The sequence below is a fragment of the Camelina sativa genome, chromosome 8, assembly GCF_030686135.1.
Source record: "Camelina sativa cultivar CO46 ecotype springtype chromosome 8, ASM3068613v1".
Classification (NCBI taxonomy): Eukaryota; Viridiplantae; Streptophyta; class Magnoliopsida; order Brassicales; family Brassicaceae; genus Camelina; species Camelina sativa.
In genome coordinates this window covers 10,524,752-10,543,128 of record NC_141887.1, presented here as the reverse complement: position 1 = coordinate 10,543,128, position 18,377 = coordinate 10,524,752, and the positions used below count along the sequence as shown (strand labels likewise).

The 18,377-nt window shown below is 41.9% G+C and overlaps 2 protein-coding genes, 1 long non-coding RNA gene and 1 pseudogene across 4 annotated transcripts; 2 read left to right on the top strand and 2 right to left on the bottom strand.

Moving 5' to 3' along the window:
- Nucleotides 1-312: 312 nt before the first annotated feature.
- Nucleotides 313-824, bottom strand: LOC104706978 (uncharacterized). Its single transcript, XR_754523.3, has 3 exons — nucleotides 744-824; nucleotides 535-603; nucleotides 313-340 (listed from the first exon to the last, which is right to left on the bottom strand). It is a non-coding gene; the product is annotated as an uncharacterized LOC104706978 (long non-coding RNA).
- Nucleotides 825-980: 156 nt separating this feature from the next.
- On the top strand, nucleotides 981-3,013 carry LOC147939899 (uncharacterized). Its single transcript, XM_087461078.1, has 4 exons — nucleotides 981-1,290; nucleotides 1,372-2,094; nucleotides 2,173-2,300; nucleotides 2,417-3,013. The coding sequence occupies exons 1-4, from the start codon at nucleotides 981-983 to the stop codon at nucleotides 3,011-3,013; spliced, it is 1,758 nt and encodes a 585-aa protein (XP_087317204.1).
- A 3,646-nt stretch (nucleotides 3,014-6,659) lies between these two features.
- Nucleotides 6,660-7,580, bottom strand: LOC147939898 (uncharacterized). The gene is made up of 2 exons (XM_087461077.1): nucleotides 7,035-7,580; nucleotides 6,660-6,989 (listed from the first exon to the last, which is right to left on the bottom strand). The coding sequence occupies exons 1-2, from the start codon at nucleotides 7,578-7,580 to the stop codon at nucleotides 6,660-6,662; spliced, it is 876 nt and encodes a 291-aa protein (XP_087317203.1).
- Nucleotides 7,581-13,299: 5,719 nt separating this feature from the next.
- LOC104736690 (agamous-like MADS-box protein AGL80 pseudogene) lies at nucleotides 13,300-14,168 on the top strand (annotated as a pseudogene). Its single transcript, XR_015564638.1, has one exon. The product of XR_015564638.1 is annotated as an agamous-like MADS-box protein AGL80 pseudogene (transcript).
- The last annotated feature ends 4,209 nt before the right edge of the window (nucleotides 14,169-18,377 follow it).

Genomic DNA, 18,377 nt, shown 5'->3' with positions numbered 1-18,377 from the left:
GTAGGTCGTTTATTTTATTTTTGACATTTCGTTTTTCAAAGTCATTTCCTGTATTCTGCTTTCTCATCCTCCTTGCTCTCGTTATATGCCGGAAAAAGCTGTTCCTTCTCCTTATTTCTTAAACGGAGATCATGTCGCCTCCCAAATCTACCCCGATCAAAGCCGTGAAACCGGGCATCCCCGGAGTTATGTAGTATAATTGATAATGTTATGTTGTTAAAATTGTGTGGCTGTTATGTTGTTAAAATTGATAATCACACACACAAACCTGCATGTATAGCCCCACTAAAGGTATTCCCACGAAGACTCAACCGTTTCAAGGTAGTCAAATTCATTAGTTCTGAAAGGAAGTAAAGGCCAAAATATTTTGTTTAGAAGAAATATTATTTCCAAATAAAAATAAGCTTACTTTAAGTTTTCCCAGCTGCAAAGAAGCATGTTTTCTAATTAATATGGACATATATGTAAACTAAAGAGATGAAGAGTTGCTATGACATAAACCATTTCAATAATTATATAGAGAGTAGATGCTACCTAGTATTGTGCCGTTAAATCCGCTTCCACCCAGATTTAGCAGTTCCAAGTTTGTCAAGTTCTCTAGTCCTAAAAGGGAGTCAATGAGAATTAAAAACTGTAGTTTAAATTACAAAAATTAAAAGAACTAACCAAAGATACAGCATAAATTAAGTAGGATCATGTGCATGATAGGCAGGCACCTCACTGTTAAAAATGGAATAACATACCGTTAATAGGAAAAGGGCCATCGATGTTATAAAAACCAATAGAAATCCCGATAATCCGGCCACTTATACGATTGCGGAGATTAGGGGGTCATGTAGTATCTCGTCGGAGATTGAATTCGCATCCCGGGTGCCAACAAGTCGCCGGAGAATCCTCCTCCCGGTTACTGTTGTGCATTTGTCAAGTTTTTTTCTGCATGTGGACTTTCTTTCCCACTCCCGGAGCTCGTCGTTCAAATGATGTTTGAGCTAGGTTTTGCTCACCACCAAATGTGTCCGAATTTCGTTCGGACTGTCCTCTGCCTCCGGACTCTGGCAGAGGAGCACGGCTTTAAGCTGTCGCTTGCGGACTTCCTCCACGTATACACCGTGAAGATGGGGCGAACCAAGGGCACTTTATACGTGAGTCCTCTCTCCGGTCTAAAAGTCTTTGACGACCTCCTAGAGAAGGACGAAAACTGGCGAAAATCGTTTTTCTTTTTCTCTGTGAACGAACTCACCTTCGGGCCCCACACGAATTTGTTCATGTCGAAGTGGGCCTCGAAAATTGGTAGCTTAGAGTAGTCTGCACGGTATTAGATTTCCTTTTCTCTTTCTTCCATTTCTAACCCTTTTGTCATCATTTTTTCAGCTCACTTCGAGCGTGGACAGCTCTCCCCTACCTTCGCTGAATATTTTTCTAGGCTCTGCGAAGGTCAGATTTCTTGGGATTCGTTCTCGTGTGAACGAATCAGAGAGTCCGGAGTCCGACTTAGGAGTTGTTCCTACGTTTTCTCTACCGAACCCCGCTTTTTTGACACCTCCTCCATGGCTTACCGAGAGGAGAAAAAATTCAAGAGAGAGCTGTATAACGCCGAGAAAGAGGCAAAGAGGCTAATGTCCAACTCCCTAGCGAAGGGCAAAGCTCGCCTTCCAGCGAGAAGTGCGGACTCTTCTGCTTCGAAATCGACTGAAGCTCCACCCTTGACTTTGGTGACTACCGCAACTCCTGCTCGGGAACACAGTGCTGAACTGACCTCGGAACCTACCGTACCCTCCTTGATTGTTATCTCGGACTCGACTGACGAACCCGGAGAAGGCGGTATTCTTGCTACGGTTACCGAGAGTGGTCGGGCTGCTAGTGGTTCACAGCAGACGGAGCCGTCAAAGAAGAGGAAAGAGCCTGAAACTTCTTCTTCTTCCCGTGAGAAGGCCCAGGCCCGAACTAGCTCCTCTGGAGACGGGCGAAGCAGATCTGGTTCGAGGGAAGGCCTACTTCCCTCCGAGAAGAAATCCGGGGACCCTTCTTTGATTAAAGAGTCTGGAGGCTCCACCAGTAGACTTCCGCTGAAGGAACAACGTCACTCTCCCAGAGGTAAGCACTTCGTTATTCTTTATTTATTTATTTTTAACGTGGAAAAAACCGTAAGTTAAACAGCTTCCATTGATGCAGTTCCTCCTCCCTCACCCGCAAACTTGATGAGGAGTTTTGTTCGCCCTGGGGTTCGTGTTCTGCCGTTTGCGGACATGACCGAGACTAACCACGGAAACTTCTTCCGATTTGGGGATAAAGTTGGCGAGGTGAGTCTAGACTTACCTCTCCTCATCTTAGATAACAATAGCTGGAAGGCTGTACTAACTCCCTATTTTTGCAGATGATGATTGAGTTCAACAGTTCGGTCTCCTAACTATCAAAGCTAAAAGACAAAGTGTCCGAGCTGGAGACCCAGGTGGAGGATTTCACCCGTCTAGAGGCGATAAACGCCAAGACCGTGGAGAAGGCCGAGCAGATTCGGTCTCGGATGAAGAAAGCTGAGCTCCAAGTACTCAACCTCGGGATTGCAAATGAGGATCTTAGGGGGAAGCTGAAGAAAGTCGGCGACCTTTACTATGATGCTTCGGCGGGCGAGAAGGCTGCCAAGAATAGGCTTCACGAAAACGAACTTTGGAACCAACTCCTAGAGGCCAATCATAGCTGTGAGATGGAGAAGGCCGACAGTGACTTCGCGAAGGTAACCCTCCGTGATTTTGATATTTCAGCCTTCTCCAGCCTCTTGGCGGACTCTCCCCCTGAATTTCTATGCAGCGAGCCCCCACTGAGCATCGTAATCAATGAATCCGGGACTAACATCGAGCAGATGTCAAACCAGGAACTGGAGATGATTAGGGCTAAAACTCCCAAGGCTGACGCGCCCAAGGTGTCGTTGTCCGAGCTGTTCCCCGACGTTCCTGAGGAGTTGACCGTGGGTGCTATGGAGCGCAGTTCGGCCCCTGATCCCCCTTCCACTTCGTGAATTGCTTTTTCTTGGGGTTGTTTTGGGCCCGAGTTGCCTCCCCTCTTATTGCTTTTTTTTGTTTAAAACTTGATTCGGGAGTTCTTTGGTCTTGGTGACCCTCCCATTACATTGCCTGCTTTTATTAGATGAACTTTTTTGCTATATAGATTGCCAAGTGAATTTCCAGCGAAGTATTCTTCGACAAAGTCATTAAATTTACATAGCCAAAGAAAAACAAATTTAGATTTGGAGTCTGTCGATGTACGGGACTTTTGGACTCTATTTGTACGAAATAGAACTTCGGTTGAAAGCTACGAAGTAAGACTTCGGTCTTTAAGGATACGAAGCGTGACTTTGGCTTAAAAAAATACGAATTGTGACTTCGGTTTAAAGAATACGAAGTGTGACTTCGGTTTTTAGAATACGAAGTGCGACTTAGGTTTAAAGAATATGAAGTGTGACTTCGGTTTTTAGTGTCTACGAAGTAACGCTGGACCCGAAGTGGGCTGCCTACGTACCCTTTCAGGATCAAGCCAATCGTAGTTCGATACAATATTTAAATCGAACTAAATATAAAAATGTTTAAGATGTAACGAATTCCAGGACCTCGGCACGGTTTTCCTGCTTGAATCCTCCAGATGATAAACGCCATTTCGGACTTCGTTGGTGATCTTATACGTACCTTCCAAGTTGATCCCCAACTTTCCTGCATTGTTCTCTTCGGTGTTTTCATGGACTTTCAGAAGGACTAGATCACCAACTGCCAAGGGCCTGTTTCGGATTTTGGAGTTATAATAACAGGCTACTGCGTTCTGGTAGTTCTGAATCCAAACTGAAACTCGATCCCGGCGCTCATTGATTGTGTCAAGGGTATCTTGTAAAAATTCTTCATTTTCCACAGCTCGGAGCGGTTTTAGCGAGGTTTGGACTCCGGGTATTTCTATGTCAGCTGGGACTACAACATCGACTCTGTAAACCAAAGAAAAAGGTGTTTCATTAGTAGCCCGACGAGGTGTTGTCCGGCCAGCACCCTTTACGATAATTGAGCCGTTTCTTCAAGTTAGCTAATATGACATTGTTCATTGCCTCGGCTTGCCCATTACCTTGTGGGTAACGAGGAGATGACATACTGAGTCGAATTTTCCATTTCGCGCAAAACCCTTCGAGCTGCGAGGAGATGAACTGCGGACCATTATTGGTGATGGTTTCATAAGGAATGCCATAACGATAGATTATGTTTTTTAGCACGAACTGCTCTACCTCTTCACTCCCTACTTTCGCGTAGGCCGCTGTTTCTACCCATTTGGAGAAATAATCAGGAAGAGCTAGAACGTACTGATCTCCTCCCGGTCCCCGGTGCAAAGGGCCAATGATATCCATAGACCACCTCATGAATGGGTAAGGTGCAGACACCAAAGACAATAGTTCGGTAGGTTGGTGGATCGACGAAGCATGCTTTTGACACTTCTCGCAAGTTCGGGAATATTCTTCGCAGTCGGACACCATAGTAGGCCAGAAATACCCTTGTCTTTTGATTTTGTAGGCCAGAGTTCGTCCTCTGGAGTGATTTCCTTTGGGGCCATCATGAACAGCTCGCATTAATGCTGCAGGCTCTCACCGGCTACACATGTTACGAATGGACCAGCCACACTTCAACGTAGGAGAATTCTGCCATAGATGCAATACCGTGCACAGACGATTTTGAGTTTCCTGGCTGCCCACTTGTCAGCTGGGAGTTCCCCTTTATCCAAGTAAGCCCAGATCAGGCTCCGCCAATCTTCTGCCCCCCAATTGTTGGTGTTCGTATTGCTCGAAGGGGTATCCGACTGGTTGATAGCTGGTGGGCTGGATGTTTCCTGAACTTGGTCCGAGTTTTGTTCGACTAGAGGTGGATGAATAATATCCGGAGCGGGTGTCACGGGAGCAGGGAGGATTCTAACATCGTCCTGCGAACTACCTCTTCAGCGGCTAATTTTTCCTTCATTTCCCGAGTTACTACATTCGAGCTCTCTAATCGTATGCTTGGAAATTCGATGACTTCGGGGATAATTCTTGTCATTGTAGGGTCCGAAGTTGATGCCAGAGCCGCTAAAGCGTTTGCAGCGGAGTTTTCACCTCGTGGTATCTTAGTGATTTCAAAATCCTCGAACTTAGTTACTAACTCCCGAGCCGCAGATAAGTAAGCCTCCATACGGCCATCCTTTGTCTCGTACTCTCCTAAAAACTGGTTGGTGACCAGCTGCGAATCACAAAAAGCTCGAAGCTTTCGGACACCAATCCCTACTGTGAGGCGTAAGCCAGCGAGGAAGGATTCATATTCGGCTTCGTTATTTGATGCACTGAATGCCAAGCGAAACGACTGCTCAATCACTTCACCAGTAGGAGAGGTGAGACGAACCCCAATTCCTGCGCCTAACCTAGAAAATGCTCCATCTACATATAATGTCCATGGGATCTCAATATTGTCGTCAACCGAACTAGCTAGTGGGAGTTCTATCAGGAAATCTGCCAGCACTTGCGCCTTAGCACAAGTTCGAGTTCGGAACTCGATGTCGTATTCACTAAGCTCGACGGACCACTTAGCTAACCTCCCAGACTGGCTCGGACTATGAAACACCATCCGAAGTGGTTGCGTTCTTAAAATTACGATTGTATGGGATTGAAAGTAAGGTCGCAGCTTTCTTGCCGAAGTAACTACTGCTAGGGCCAACTTCTCCATCATAGGATACCTGGACTCTGCCCCAGTAAACGACTTACTGACATAGAAGATTGGTCTCTGCTCCCCCCTTTCTTCCCGAACTAAGACTCCACTTATTGTGTTGTCCAAGACAGCTACGTAAAGGAAAAGTGGCTCACCTAATTCAGGTTTAGCCAAGACCGGAGGTTCAGATAGGTACGCTTTCAGATGAGCGAATGCTTCTTCCCACTTCGCATCCCACAAGAAATTTTTCCCCCTTTTTTAATAACTGGTAGAATGGGAGGCATTTATCTGTAGAGTGGGACAGGAAACGATTGAGAGCTGCAATTCGTCTGGTAAGACGCTGCACTTCGCGTAATGTCTTAGGGGAGCTCATGGATAAGAAGGCGTTAATTTGCCTCGGGTTTGCTTCAATTCCTCGCTCTGTGAAGATGTATCCTAAAAATTCCCCTGATGGGACTGCAAAGGTGCACTTCGTGGGGTTAAGCTTCATTCCGAACTGGTTCAAGATGTCGAAACAAACTTTCAAGTCCGAAAGGTGCGAGCTGGCCTCCATGGACTTCACCAGCATGTCGTCAATGTAGACTTCCATGGTTTTTCTGAGTTGATGCTCGAACATCCGGTTCACTAGACGTTGGTAGGTGGCTCCGGCATTTTTCAATCCAAAAGGCATCACCCTGTAACAATACGTCCCGTGGTCCGTAATGAATGCGGTATTTTCCTGGTCGTCCGGGTTCATGAGGATTTGGTTGTAACCAGAGAAGGCGTCCATGAAAGACATCAGCTCGTGGCCCGAAGTGGACTCGACTAGCCTATCGATGTGCGGAAGTGGAAAGCTGTCCTTGGGGCACGCCTTATTCAGATCAGTAAAATCGACGCAAACTCGCGATTACTCATTCTTCTTCTTTACTACCACCGTGTTTGCAAGCCGCTCGGGGTATTTTACTTCGTGTATCTGCCCTGCATTCAGTAAGCGATCCACCTCTTTGTTGATGATTCAGCTCCCTCGGGGCCGAGTTTCCTTCGCTTCTGTTTTACCGGTCTGAACGTCGGATCCACATTCAACTCATGCGAGATGACCTCCGAACTAATCCCTGGAATTTCGTCAACGGACCAAGCGAAGGTGGAAATATTCTCCTTTAAAAAGGAAATAAGATTGGCTTGTAGCTCGCCTCCTAATCTTGCTCTGATCTTGATTTCTTGATCTGGGAACTTAGCGTTAATAAAAATTGACTCAGTGAGATCACCCTTGAGCTGCTTCCGAACTGGATACCTTGTGACCTCGAGCTGTGGGTGCTATTGAACCAAAAGCTTATGGCTTGCGAGATAGCAGCTCCTTGCCGTTCTCTGGCTTCCTAGGATTTCCCAAACTCCCTGAGGGGTTGGGAACTTGACGCACTGATGGTATGTTGAAGCTACAGCCTTCATCTGGAAAATCCATGGGGTTCCCATTATTGCATTATAGGCCGCAGGTCGATCAAAGACCGTGAACTCCACCATTTTCGCAACTCCCTGAGTGGAGACAGGTAGCGTTATTGTACCTAAAGACATCGACGTCTCACCTGTGAACGAAACCAAAGGGGAAGGTGGTCCTGCAATGTGCTCTCTTCCGATGCCCATTCTAGGAAGTGTTTCGAGAAATTTTAAGTCCACTGAGCTCCTGGTATCTACTAGGATCCGGCATACTTCGTGGTTTGCTACATCCAACGATATGACGAGTGTGTCATCGTGCGGAGTGTCTAATTCCTCGGTCTCTTTCTCCGAGAAGGTGACCTCGGGCAAATTGCTTGTGGTGACCTTGATTCGCTTTGGCTGTGGGTTCGTGAGCTTGCTCTGATGGTCTTTTATCGCTGTGATGGAGTTTCGAAAAATGCGTGAACCCCCCATTAGGACGTCAATTCTTTTCTTAGGAGCTTAATTTACGTCTATTTGTTTTGGTTTCTTCGGGGGTGGAGCATCTTTATCCACTTCGGAGATTGCCTTCTGCTCCAGCTCCTCGATAGTCAAGTTTGGCATTTCACCAGGCACGTACTTTTCTGCGAGAAGGTGCATCAGCTTCTTGCAGTCCCGAGTTGAGTGGTTGTTGGTTTTGTGGAGTTCGCAGTACGTATCCTCATCTCGAACCCATTTGTTACTTGGGAGAACTCCACTCTTGGAGCGTGGTGAAAATGGTTGTTTGGAAGGTGAACTCTTTGGAGAATTTTTCTTGGGAGATTGATTCACCGCAAATGTGCTAGGTCCGGACTTCGAGGTTGAAGGCGGGGTTTTCTTAGCAGGTGCTTCGAATCGAGGTCTGCTTGCTGGTGGAACTTTATGTTTCAGTGCAGCTGCAACTCTGTCTTCCTCTCCAATTATCCAGTTAGAAGCTCGGTGTAATGCGTCCTGGATTGTAGGGAACTGGTTTAGAGTCAGCTCCTCGCGGAAACGAGACTCGTGCCAAAGGCCATTTTTCAGTGCGGCCAAAGCAGTTGAGTCTGAAAGCCCCGGAATCTGGACCTGAATTTCCCTGAATTTTGTTATGTATGAACGGAGAGATTCTCCGGCAGCCTGGTTCAGGTTCCAAAGCTGAGCGTCTGTTACTGCGGTTTTGATTAAGCTAGAATACTGTTTAATGAAAGAAGTTGACAGCTCCGTGAAGTTGTTAATGGAGCCAGCTGCCAAGGATGTGAACCAAAGTAGAGCTGGTCCACAGAATGTTTCTGCGAACAACTTGCAGTACCCAGCGTCTACTTCATGAGACTCAAGGTCCACACGGCTAGCTGTAATCAAGAAGGTCTTGAGATGACTGGTCCGATCTCCTTTTACCTCGTAGCTTGAGAATTTTATCTTGCCAGTATTTTTGACGCGGACTTGGGCTACTTGATCAGAGAAAGGAGTTCGCTTCGACTCTTCAATCACCCGAGAAATATCCGGTGCCGAAGTGGTTGCACTGTGAACCATGGATCGCATGTCGTGGATCTCATTCTGCATTTTGTGGAACTCGGGTATAGAAGAGTAACCCGGCGCCAGGTTCTCTTGCCAAACACTTCCTCCCACAGGAGGGGGGATCCGAACTGGAATCCCGGAGGACCCAGCCACTTCGTCTTGAACCGGAGCGTTACTAACCCCAGCCAATGGTGGAGCTGACTGAGGAATTACCTGTGGCGGGAAAGTATTCCCTGGAGTTGCTGGTATTGTTGCCGGCTGCGACGTGCTAAGTGGAACGGTGTCGGTAAATTCTAAAGCACGTCGCCGTGGGTTTTGGTCGGAGGACAGGAGGTCGACCCGATCGGCGTACGCCTGGTGAGAGGCAGAAAGATCAGCGATCGAAGTTGAGACCGCTTCCAGCCGGGTGGAAACCTGACCTTCCAAGCCGTCGAAACGCTCGGACAGAGCAGCACATGCAGCTTGCTGGCGATCAGATTTTTCTGTTAGATCCTGCAAAAGATTTTGGATTGTTTCCAGAGTTACCTGATTAGCCGATGCTTCGGCCATAGCAGAATCTGTTCGATGTGGATTTGTGAAAAAGCGTCCGAACTATATGGAGTATAGGTGATGACCCCCTCCTTCTAGCGCCAAATGTGAGAACTGAAACCAGATCTCTCCTTCTAAAATGTTTTATGAATGGAGGAGCTCACCACCGTTAAAGTTCCAGACTAAATTGAGAGTGTTTGAGTACTAAAAAGATGTATATTATAGCTTTGGTAAAAAAAATTTCCGATCACTTTCTCATTCCCCCTCCCCTCCTATTTATAGCCCTATTACAATTATTATATAATCAATCTACTCCGTAAATCTCGCACTCCCATTAACTCGATTTATTACTTGATTATTCTAATGTCGTCCGAACTCTGGAGTGTTTTGCTTCGCCTTTATAGTCAGTAATCAACTATCTAAAGTCTAAATACTCTGTTACTCAACTTACACAGGATACGACGCATAAATCCTAGCAATTAAAGCAAGTTCGATTCTAATCTGCAAAATTCTATATAACTAAACTAACGTATGTTCTAACACGATACTCGTCTAGGCTATTGTGAGCAAGGCTTCAACACTTTTGATGTGTAAAACGTCTATTATCAATCACAAGTTACCTATTGATAACATCATTATTTTACCTATTTTAATATAGTTTTCATATGCATTTAGGAAGAGTTTGATATGATTTCAGATATGAAAGGTCTATTATCAAGTATTTCAAGTTTCAAGACGGTTTTACAGGTTTTAGAGCAAAAAGAACTAAAAGACAAAGAAAACACGTTGCAGGATAGATTCAGAGCTTTACAATGTGGGTCACGTTTAGAGAACTTTCAGAAGACAAGCCCGGCCCACAGGGGAAGCCACTGAAGCCAAAGATTCGGGTTTTAAATTTTGAAGGTCTTCTCTCCTTAGAAATCTGTTAAACAATAGACATGTAAAAGACTTTTTTGTAAAAGTCTTTTTTTTTTTTTTTTACAAAAAGGTCTTTTATGTAGAAGGCATTTTTTTAAAGGTCTTCTATGTAAAAGGCTTTTTTTTATGTAAAAGGCTTCTATGTAAAAGATATGTAAAAAGCCTTTTTACTTAAAATTTGTTAAGCAATATACATGTAGAAGACTTTTTTTTTTGTAAGTGCACTTTGATGATATTGGTTACCAAATCAATTCTTTTAAACCTCTTCACATGTAAGGCCATATATCCTGAAACTAGGGTGTTACAATTCACCCCCACTAACAGACTGCAACATCCTCATTGCACACCAAGACTGTCACCCTTGACGGTGTGAGCCCTCTTAACTCCACATTCGTCTAGGTTTGGCTCTGCTACCACTTGCAGCTCCCCGACCGCCACCTTTCTCAATGGACTCCACGTCCTTTCTAACGTGAGCACACCCTTATCCGACAACTGGTTTGTTACTTTCAGGAGGCTTTAAAGATTTTTTTATCGACCCTACAAATCACACATGATTTTTCCATGTATTTTGTCCTCACTGAACTATTCCGACAATCACTTTCCTGAAGGTCATCCATCTTGAAACTACTCCAGCATAAACACGCTTAATAGTGTAGTTCTCTCGGGATTGTTGACTAAAAGATAATTGCACTTTGGTGACATAGATGACTTAATCAATTCTTTTAAACCTCTCCGCATGTACCACCATATCTCCTCAAACCGAGGTGTTACACTTCCAGCCGCACCAAACACGACCAAGACTTTAACATCAGCCAAACCATGCCCCAAACATCAAGATAACATGCACACAAGAGAAAAATCAACCACACAATCACATAAAGAGAGGTCTAATCCCTTATATTAGTTATGGTAGTGCACTCACCACTAAAACACAAAGTGTCTAACAAAGAGAACAACACATAAAACCACATCAGCTTCTTAAGTGTCACCACACACTCAGATATCCTTCTCTACAAATCTCTCAATAACATGCACATAAAACTCTCTTTTCAATCACATAAACTCTCATGAAACTTTCTCTCTTCTCTTTCACAAAGGAGGAAGAAAAAGAGGCTCCTAAAACTCTAAATTGTTGAGACTACCCTCTTAAAACAAGTCCTAAGGTTTCCTTTCAACCACAACAAACCAGAGAAACATAAATCAAACCGTAACCCAAATCAGCTTCTGGTGGCAAGCGATACCACTTACCACCTAGTGTCGATTGGCACCCCCAACCAAAAACCATTTCCTAGACGCTGCATTATTTCTTCTCTTTTCTTTTGTTAACTAGTCACTTTTAATATCTTCGATTTTTATTTGAACAAATTAGCAACAAAAACACAAGCAACTGAGAAACCAAAGTTTAACAAACAGCAAACAAACACAAACAAACCAGGAAAACCAATATCAGTTGTCTGCTGAAAAGATTGGTGTCGACCGACACCCCTATGGTGTCGACCGACACTCCTCCCTAGTGTCGACCGACACTCCTCCCTGGTGTCGACCGACACTCCTTCCTGGTGTCGACCGACACCTACTTGGTGTCGATCGACACCGACTCCGCAGACACGATCTGCTCGAAGCCAAAAGTCGCATAACCGCTTCCCAAATCCTCCAAACCGTCTGAAACTCACTACAAACTCATGGACACCAACAACCAACCACAAGAAAACAACACAAACAGCCACAAAACAAGCAAAACAAAGGATTATCATGCTTAGATCAGCCATGGTCATGCACTCACCTCTTTTGTAGAAAGTGTCTGACCCAAACCCAACGAATCCAACCCTTAGAAACCTGCTCCTTTGTTCCTAGCACAAGAACTTGACTCCACAGGGACAGATCTCACCAAAACAGCTTAGAATCTCTTCAAAAAGCCTCCATCTCTCAAGAACGCTGTATCTTCTCTCTTTTCTCTCTAACTTTTCTCTGTAGCGGCTAAAAGTGTTATCCCCAAAACCCTCAGGTCGATTTCGCACTTATAAACCTCGGTTTGGGATCCCACTTAAACCAAACCGTGCCAAAACGACAGTTAAAACGATTTCATCAAACCATAAATTGTTGGTGTCGACCGACACCACCCTTGGTGTTGATCGACACCCATCCCAAAAACCCATTAATTGGTTCGCGGATGTTACAATGTCGCACCAAACACGACCAAGACTCCAACATCAGCCAAACCATGCCCTAAACATCAAAATAACAGGCACACAAGAGTAAAATCAACCACACAATCATTTAAAGAGAGATCTAATCGCTTATATTAGTTATGGTAGTGCACTCACCTCTAAAACACAAAGTGTCTAACAAAGAGAATGACACATACAGCCACATCAGCCCCTTAACCTTCACCACACTCAGATCTCCTTCTCCACAAATCTCTCAAGAACAGGCACGTAAAACTCTCTTTTCGATCATATAACTCTCAAGAAACTTTTTCTCTTCTCTTTCACAAAGAAGGAAGAAAAAGAGGCTCCAAAAACTCTAAATTGTTGAGACTCCCCTCTTAAACCAAGTCCTAAGGTTTTCTTTCAACCATACAAAACCGGAGAAACACAAAATCAACCGTAACCCAAATCATTTCCAGATTAATTAACATATACAAAAAATACCCTCTTAAGATGATTTAATTTTTAATTTATTTTTGAACAACTTTTGAAATATATTTAAAATATGTAAGGTATTTGCGTGTAGGTAATTATTAGTAGTGAAATTAACCCAGAAATAATATATTCTCTCTGTTTGATTGGATTTTTAAGGCACCCAATTAAGAATAATGATGGTCACGGATAAGAAAAAAATTATTAAAATTAGCCCTATTACGCATGTTAATACTCAAACTTTTGCATATCAAGGAAAATTAATAGTTGATAAAATGGGTAGTAATAACTATATTTTTACAGGAAAAAAAACTTATTTAGACTCCTTGATAGCAAACTAGAAAAGTAAACTAATATAAATAAAAGTAAAAAAATTAGCCATAATTGAATAGTAAATTTACTTCTATAGATATAAATATTTCTTTCCATTCAGTTACTACCAATTATGATATCTTTTATGGTATAGATTTGTATATGTTTGAATTGTGATAAAATTTCTTCTTTTTTTTTTTTTAATTGTGATAAAATTTCCTTAACTCAAACAATCAGATTATATATATATATAAGGAGCACCAGTCCCTTAAAAAATTATTACAAATATCAAAAAAAAAATAATAATAATAATAATAATGACGAGAAAGAAAGTGAAAATGGCTTTTATTGAAAATGAGACAGCAAGAATATCAACTTTCAAGAAAAGAAAAAGAGGTGTTCTGAAGAAAGCTCATGAGTTGGCAACACTATGTGACGTCCCCATCTGTGTTATCGTCAACAGTGCGTACGAGTCGAACCCAGAGGTGTGGCCATCGAGAGAGGAGGCTGACAAGGTTGTGTCCCAATGGAGGATGATGTCGGTGATGGACCAGACCAAGAAGATGGTGAACCAAGAGTCCTTTCTCCAACAAAGGATCACCAAAGCCACCGAGTCTTGGAGGAAGGCGCGGAGAGAGAACAAAGAGCTGGAGATGAAAAACATCATGTTTGATTGTCTTAGTGGCAAAACTTTGGTTTCTCGTGTCCCGAAAAGTGATCTTCGAGATTTCGGTTCTGTCATTGAACAACATCTCAAAGATGTTAATCGTAGGATGGAGATTCTGAAGAGGAATGATGATGAATCATCTTCGTCCCTTGTTCCTACAACATCAAGTGTCATGCCTATGATTGAGATGCGTTCTTCATCATCAAGTGTCATGCCTATGATTGAGATGGGTTCTTCATCTGTTGGATTTCATGAAAAGATTCTAGAACAAATTCAGAATACTTTGAATATGAAGAACACCAATAAGGATTTGGATCTGAATAAGAAACAGTGGTGATCAGAATTTGATCATATCTTAAGTTTTTGTTATTTAAATTTTCAAGAAACCTTTATATTTGAGTTCTCTTTGTTTTAGTTACATGTTTGGGTTGGTCCTGACATGTTGTTGTATTTTGTCATGAATGAAATTTCATTTTCTCTAGTTAATGAATGTTTTGCCTTTGATGTTATCTTCCTATCGAAGCTATGTATTAAACTTTACCCATAAAAACGATCGAAGTTGGATAAACTCCTACATCAAATAAGTTCTTAAAACATGTTTATCAGTGAATCTAACAATCAAGAGCTAGGGTTATGCAAGACAATTTTATTAATCCCCATTGTTTTCTTCAATGTTTCATTAATTTAATTAAGGAAATATAATCTTCAAAACTATAAAATAATTTTAAAAATCGTCAATATCTTGGAGTTGAACATGATTTTGTTGAACCAGATAAAATTAAAGTCAAATTTAAAACTTTCTTAAAGGTTTACTAACACTAAAACTAGTTTGGCTAAATTAACGTAGATAGAAACTAATCTCACCAAAAAACAAAGATATTACAAATTCTCTTGGCGATTTAAAAAGTAAAATTGACCAAAACACGTAAATCGAGATTTTTACAAATTTTTATTATGTTTTTTTATGAAAAAATGAATTATATTTTTTTGACTAAATTAATGTAAATAGGAACTAATCTCGCAAAAAACCAAGAAATTACATATTCTCTTGGCAATTTAAAAAGTAAGAATGACCAAAACACGTAAATCAAGAGTTTTCCAATTTTCAACCATTTTTTAATATAGAAAAATTATTATATTTTTTGATTACTATACAAAATTATGATTTTCTTAGTTTGTACAAAAATTTCTTAATTTTTGAATTATCTAGATCACTTATGAGAATATATTTTTTTTGTGTTTTTTGATGATATTTTGATCTACAACAGTAGGTTGGAAGCCATACTCAGCACCCCACTGTGATACAAATCTTCTATCACCACCAGCATTTTCCCAACAACAAGAAGTGTCTATTTGACCAATGTCAGGTGGAGCATATGGGCCATATTATTTTTGCTGATGGAGTTGTCACAGACCCTTCCAAAACAGCAGCAAGGTTCTGAGTTTGAGCCCCTATTCTAATCTTTCCAAACTTTGCAAAAACTTTTTGTGGTTGAATCAGATGCTTCAGGTTTTGGCTTAAGTGAAATTCTAATGAATGACCACATGCCTCTTGGATTCTTTAGCCACGGTTTGACAGCCAAGGAGCAGTTAAAACCAGTCTTTGAAAGGTAGCTAATGACCATCGTCTTGTATGTTTAAAAGTGGTGACACTGTTTATTGGGCAGACGATTTTTGGTCCACATAGACTAAAAGAGTTTAAAGTTTCTTTTGGAACAGAGGGAAGTATCAATGGATTTCCAAAACTGATTGACAAAAACTTTTGGGTTACACATTTGATATTGTTTACAAACCTGGATTAGACAACACGATAGCTGATGGGTTTTCCAAGATAGTGCAAGAGGCTGATCATGTGTGTGTGTCCTTGTTGGCCATATCTACTCCTTCAGAACTCCAAGATATTTAAAAAGAAATTAAGAAGGATGAGGAGCTACAGACTATAACTGCTTAGGTTCAATCTGCTGCTAATGCAAAACCTGATTTTTGAGTAAAAGCAAACAAGCTCTAGTTTAAAAAACGTTAGACATATCTAAATCCTCTACCTTTATTCCACTTATCATTTATGAGTGCCATGATGGTAAATTGGGTGGACACTCGTGGGTCCTCAAGTGCTAAGCACATTTAGGAATCTTTTCATTGGCCGGTTTACTCCATGATGTTGAGAGATTTATGGCTGAATGTCAAATCTACCAAACAAATAAACACTCCACACTATCTCCATTTGTTCTTCTCCAACCTCTACCCATTCCTAGTGGTGGTTGATTATCGCTTATGTAGCTCAATGATTATTGCAAGAGGTTGTATGTTCAATGGGTTTCCTGCCTACATTGTCTCGGACAGGGACAAAACCTTCTTAAGCCATTTTTGGAAGGACTATGTTCAACAAAACATGCACAAAAGTCAACTACAGTACATCCATCCACCCACAGATATATTGCCAAGCAAAAGTTCTGAATCTCATCTTTGAGACTTATGATACTAAGATTTTACTCTATCATAGCAGGTTCAATTAACCTTATGCAGTTTTAGTACAAAAGGTGTCAATCCAAATGGGATGATGCTAATCACTCAAGATGCAATTAAGCAGTCACATGTTAAGCCAGATTCAAAGAAAATTTGTTTGTCTAACAACCTAGAGTAAACTGAATGCAAAAACAGAAATAGACAACAAAACAGATGCTAACATGCATAAGTAAATGGAGAAACGAGTTGGAACATAAACTATAGAACAAGAGCAAGAAAATCTCAAATCTCAAATAACAATTAGAACGATAGAGGTCATAAGGATGAGAGTAATTGATGTAGGCGAAGTTACATAGTATATAGAGCGTTTAACAAACCACAATCAAGCTATTCCTAGACAATGAACATCACAGCTTAGCTAATTTAATCTCTTGACAGAAGCTACACAGACTCAATCACTTCCAAACCTAACTCTTGTCAGAGAAACATAATCAAGCAGGAATTACAAACAAGTTCATTTATGTCAAAAAAACACCCTAGACATCTAATCAATTAGACTATGAATGCAACTCTTTTGCAATAGTTGGTCAGACATTTCATCAAACACCTTGTGGGTGTGGAAATACCTAAGTTCTAATCTCATATGATCAGTAAGAGAACCCTAATCCAAAAGGGAAACATTCAAATATAAACTTAAACACCCTATATATTAAGATTCTCCACCTAATCTATCCCATTCTCAAGAACACTAACACTATTCAAACCCATAAGTCATCATCACCAAGAACACAAACCCAGAAAACATTAAAACAAGCATTATTAGATAGATAATAATCTAAGTAACAAGATTGATTAAAGAAACAGGTGCAAATTCTAAATAGATTAGGAGAAATTTGGATTACAAACTCAGAAAATGTTTTGGTAGCTACTCATAAACTCTAAGATAAAAGTAGTGTCCTTTGGGTAAAGACATAAGAGTGTATTTATAGAAAAAGTTGAAAATCCTAAACCACAAACCGACAAAATAGATAAACGATACAGGAATCAGGTTGGCTGAGTCGCATGTCATTCTCTTCCAGTTGTGCTTTGCGTTCGTCCTTGGATCCTCCATACTTGGTACGACCGAGTGGGAGGTTGTCTCTTCCAGACATTGCGGTTGAGTCGCATGGTTGGAGATGGCGCGCTAGAGTCGCAAGGTTGGAGACATTGAGGGTGCGCTCGAGTCGGAGAACGTCTTGATATATTGTGTTTTTGTTGGATTTTAAGACTTGGTTTTGCATTGTTTTGTTGGATCATCTTTCTAGGTTGTTTTAGGGGCATTTACATCTAGTAGTTTGTTTCTCAGGTTCTTGGAGTAACCTCACCACTTTTGGAGGATTGGGACTTGATTTGGTGCAAAAGAAGCAAAGAAGAGTGAAGTGGAGAAGTGGCAAAGTTCCAGAACAGATAGGTGACCAGATCCTTCGGCCAGACCATGTCTGTAGCTCCTTCGGTGTCGCCTTCAGCCAACTAGCGACTGAAGCCACTTCTCACGTCAAGACCAGAACAAATAAGTGGCCTAGCCCTTCGGCCAAACATCAACCATGGCAGTCCTTCGGTTAGCTCCTACCACCGGGTCCAAACTCCGCCCTTGTCCTGCATCCAAAGCTGAGTTTAGAGCTAGAGTCCAAATGCAATACGCGGCTACTCCCTTTGGTCAAGTGGTGGTCGTGTCGCTCCTTCGGCCTTACCCTTCGACCAAGCCTTACCCGTTTCACTTTCCCGGATGGAACTCCAGATGGAATATGCAGTCTCCCCCTTCTTTCAAGCCTACCACGTAGCTCTCCTTCGGTTTCTTCCTTCGGCCAGACCAAGACCGAGACGCCTGTTGACCCTCCGAGACCTGAACGAATAAACGGCTAGCCCCTGTTTCAAGGCTTGGGTCTGAAGCTTCGATCAAGCCTTCCCCGCAGCCGCCTAGTCTGCACTTGGTTCAGCTTTGATCCGGGTTTGATTCGGTTTGTCCCGAGTTTTCCCAGTTCTTTTCTATTTTCCTATAAATACATTAAACTTATTAAGAAGAGAGCTTATCTTTTATTTAGCAGCTTTTAGGGTTCTTAAACTTGCGTATTCTAGGTTTGCGTACTTTTAAGTTTTCATTAGTAATCTCTTTTTCATTTCTTCTAATCTACAATCTCTAATTATAATTTTACAAAGATCAAAGCTTAAACCTTTGTCTTATCATGATCATGA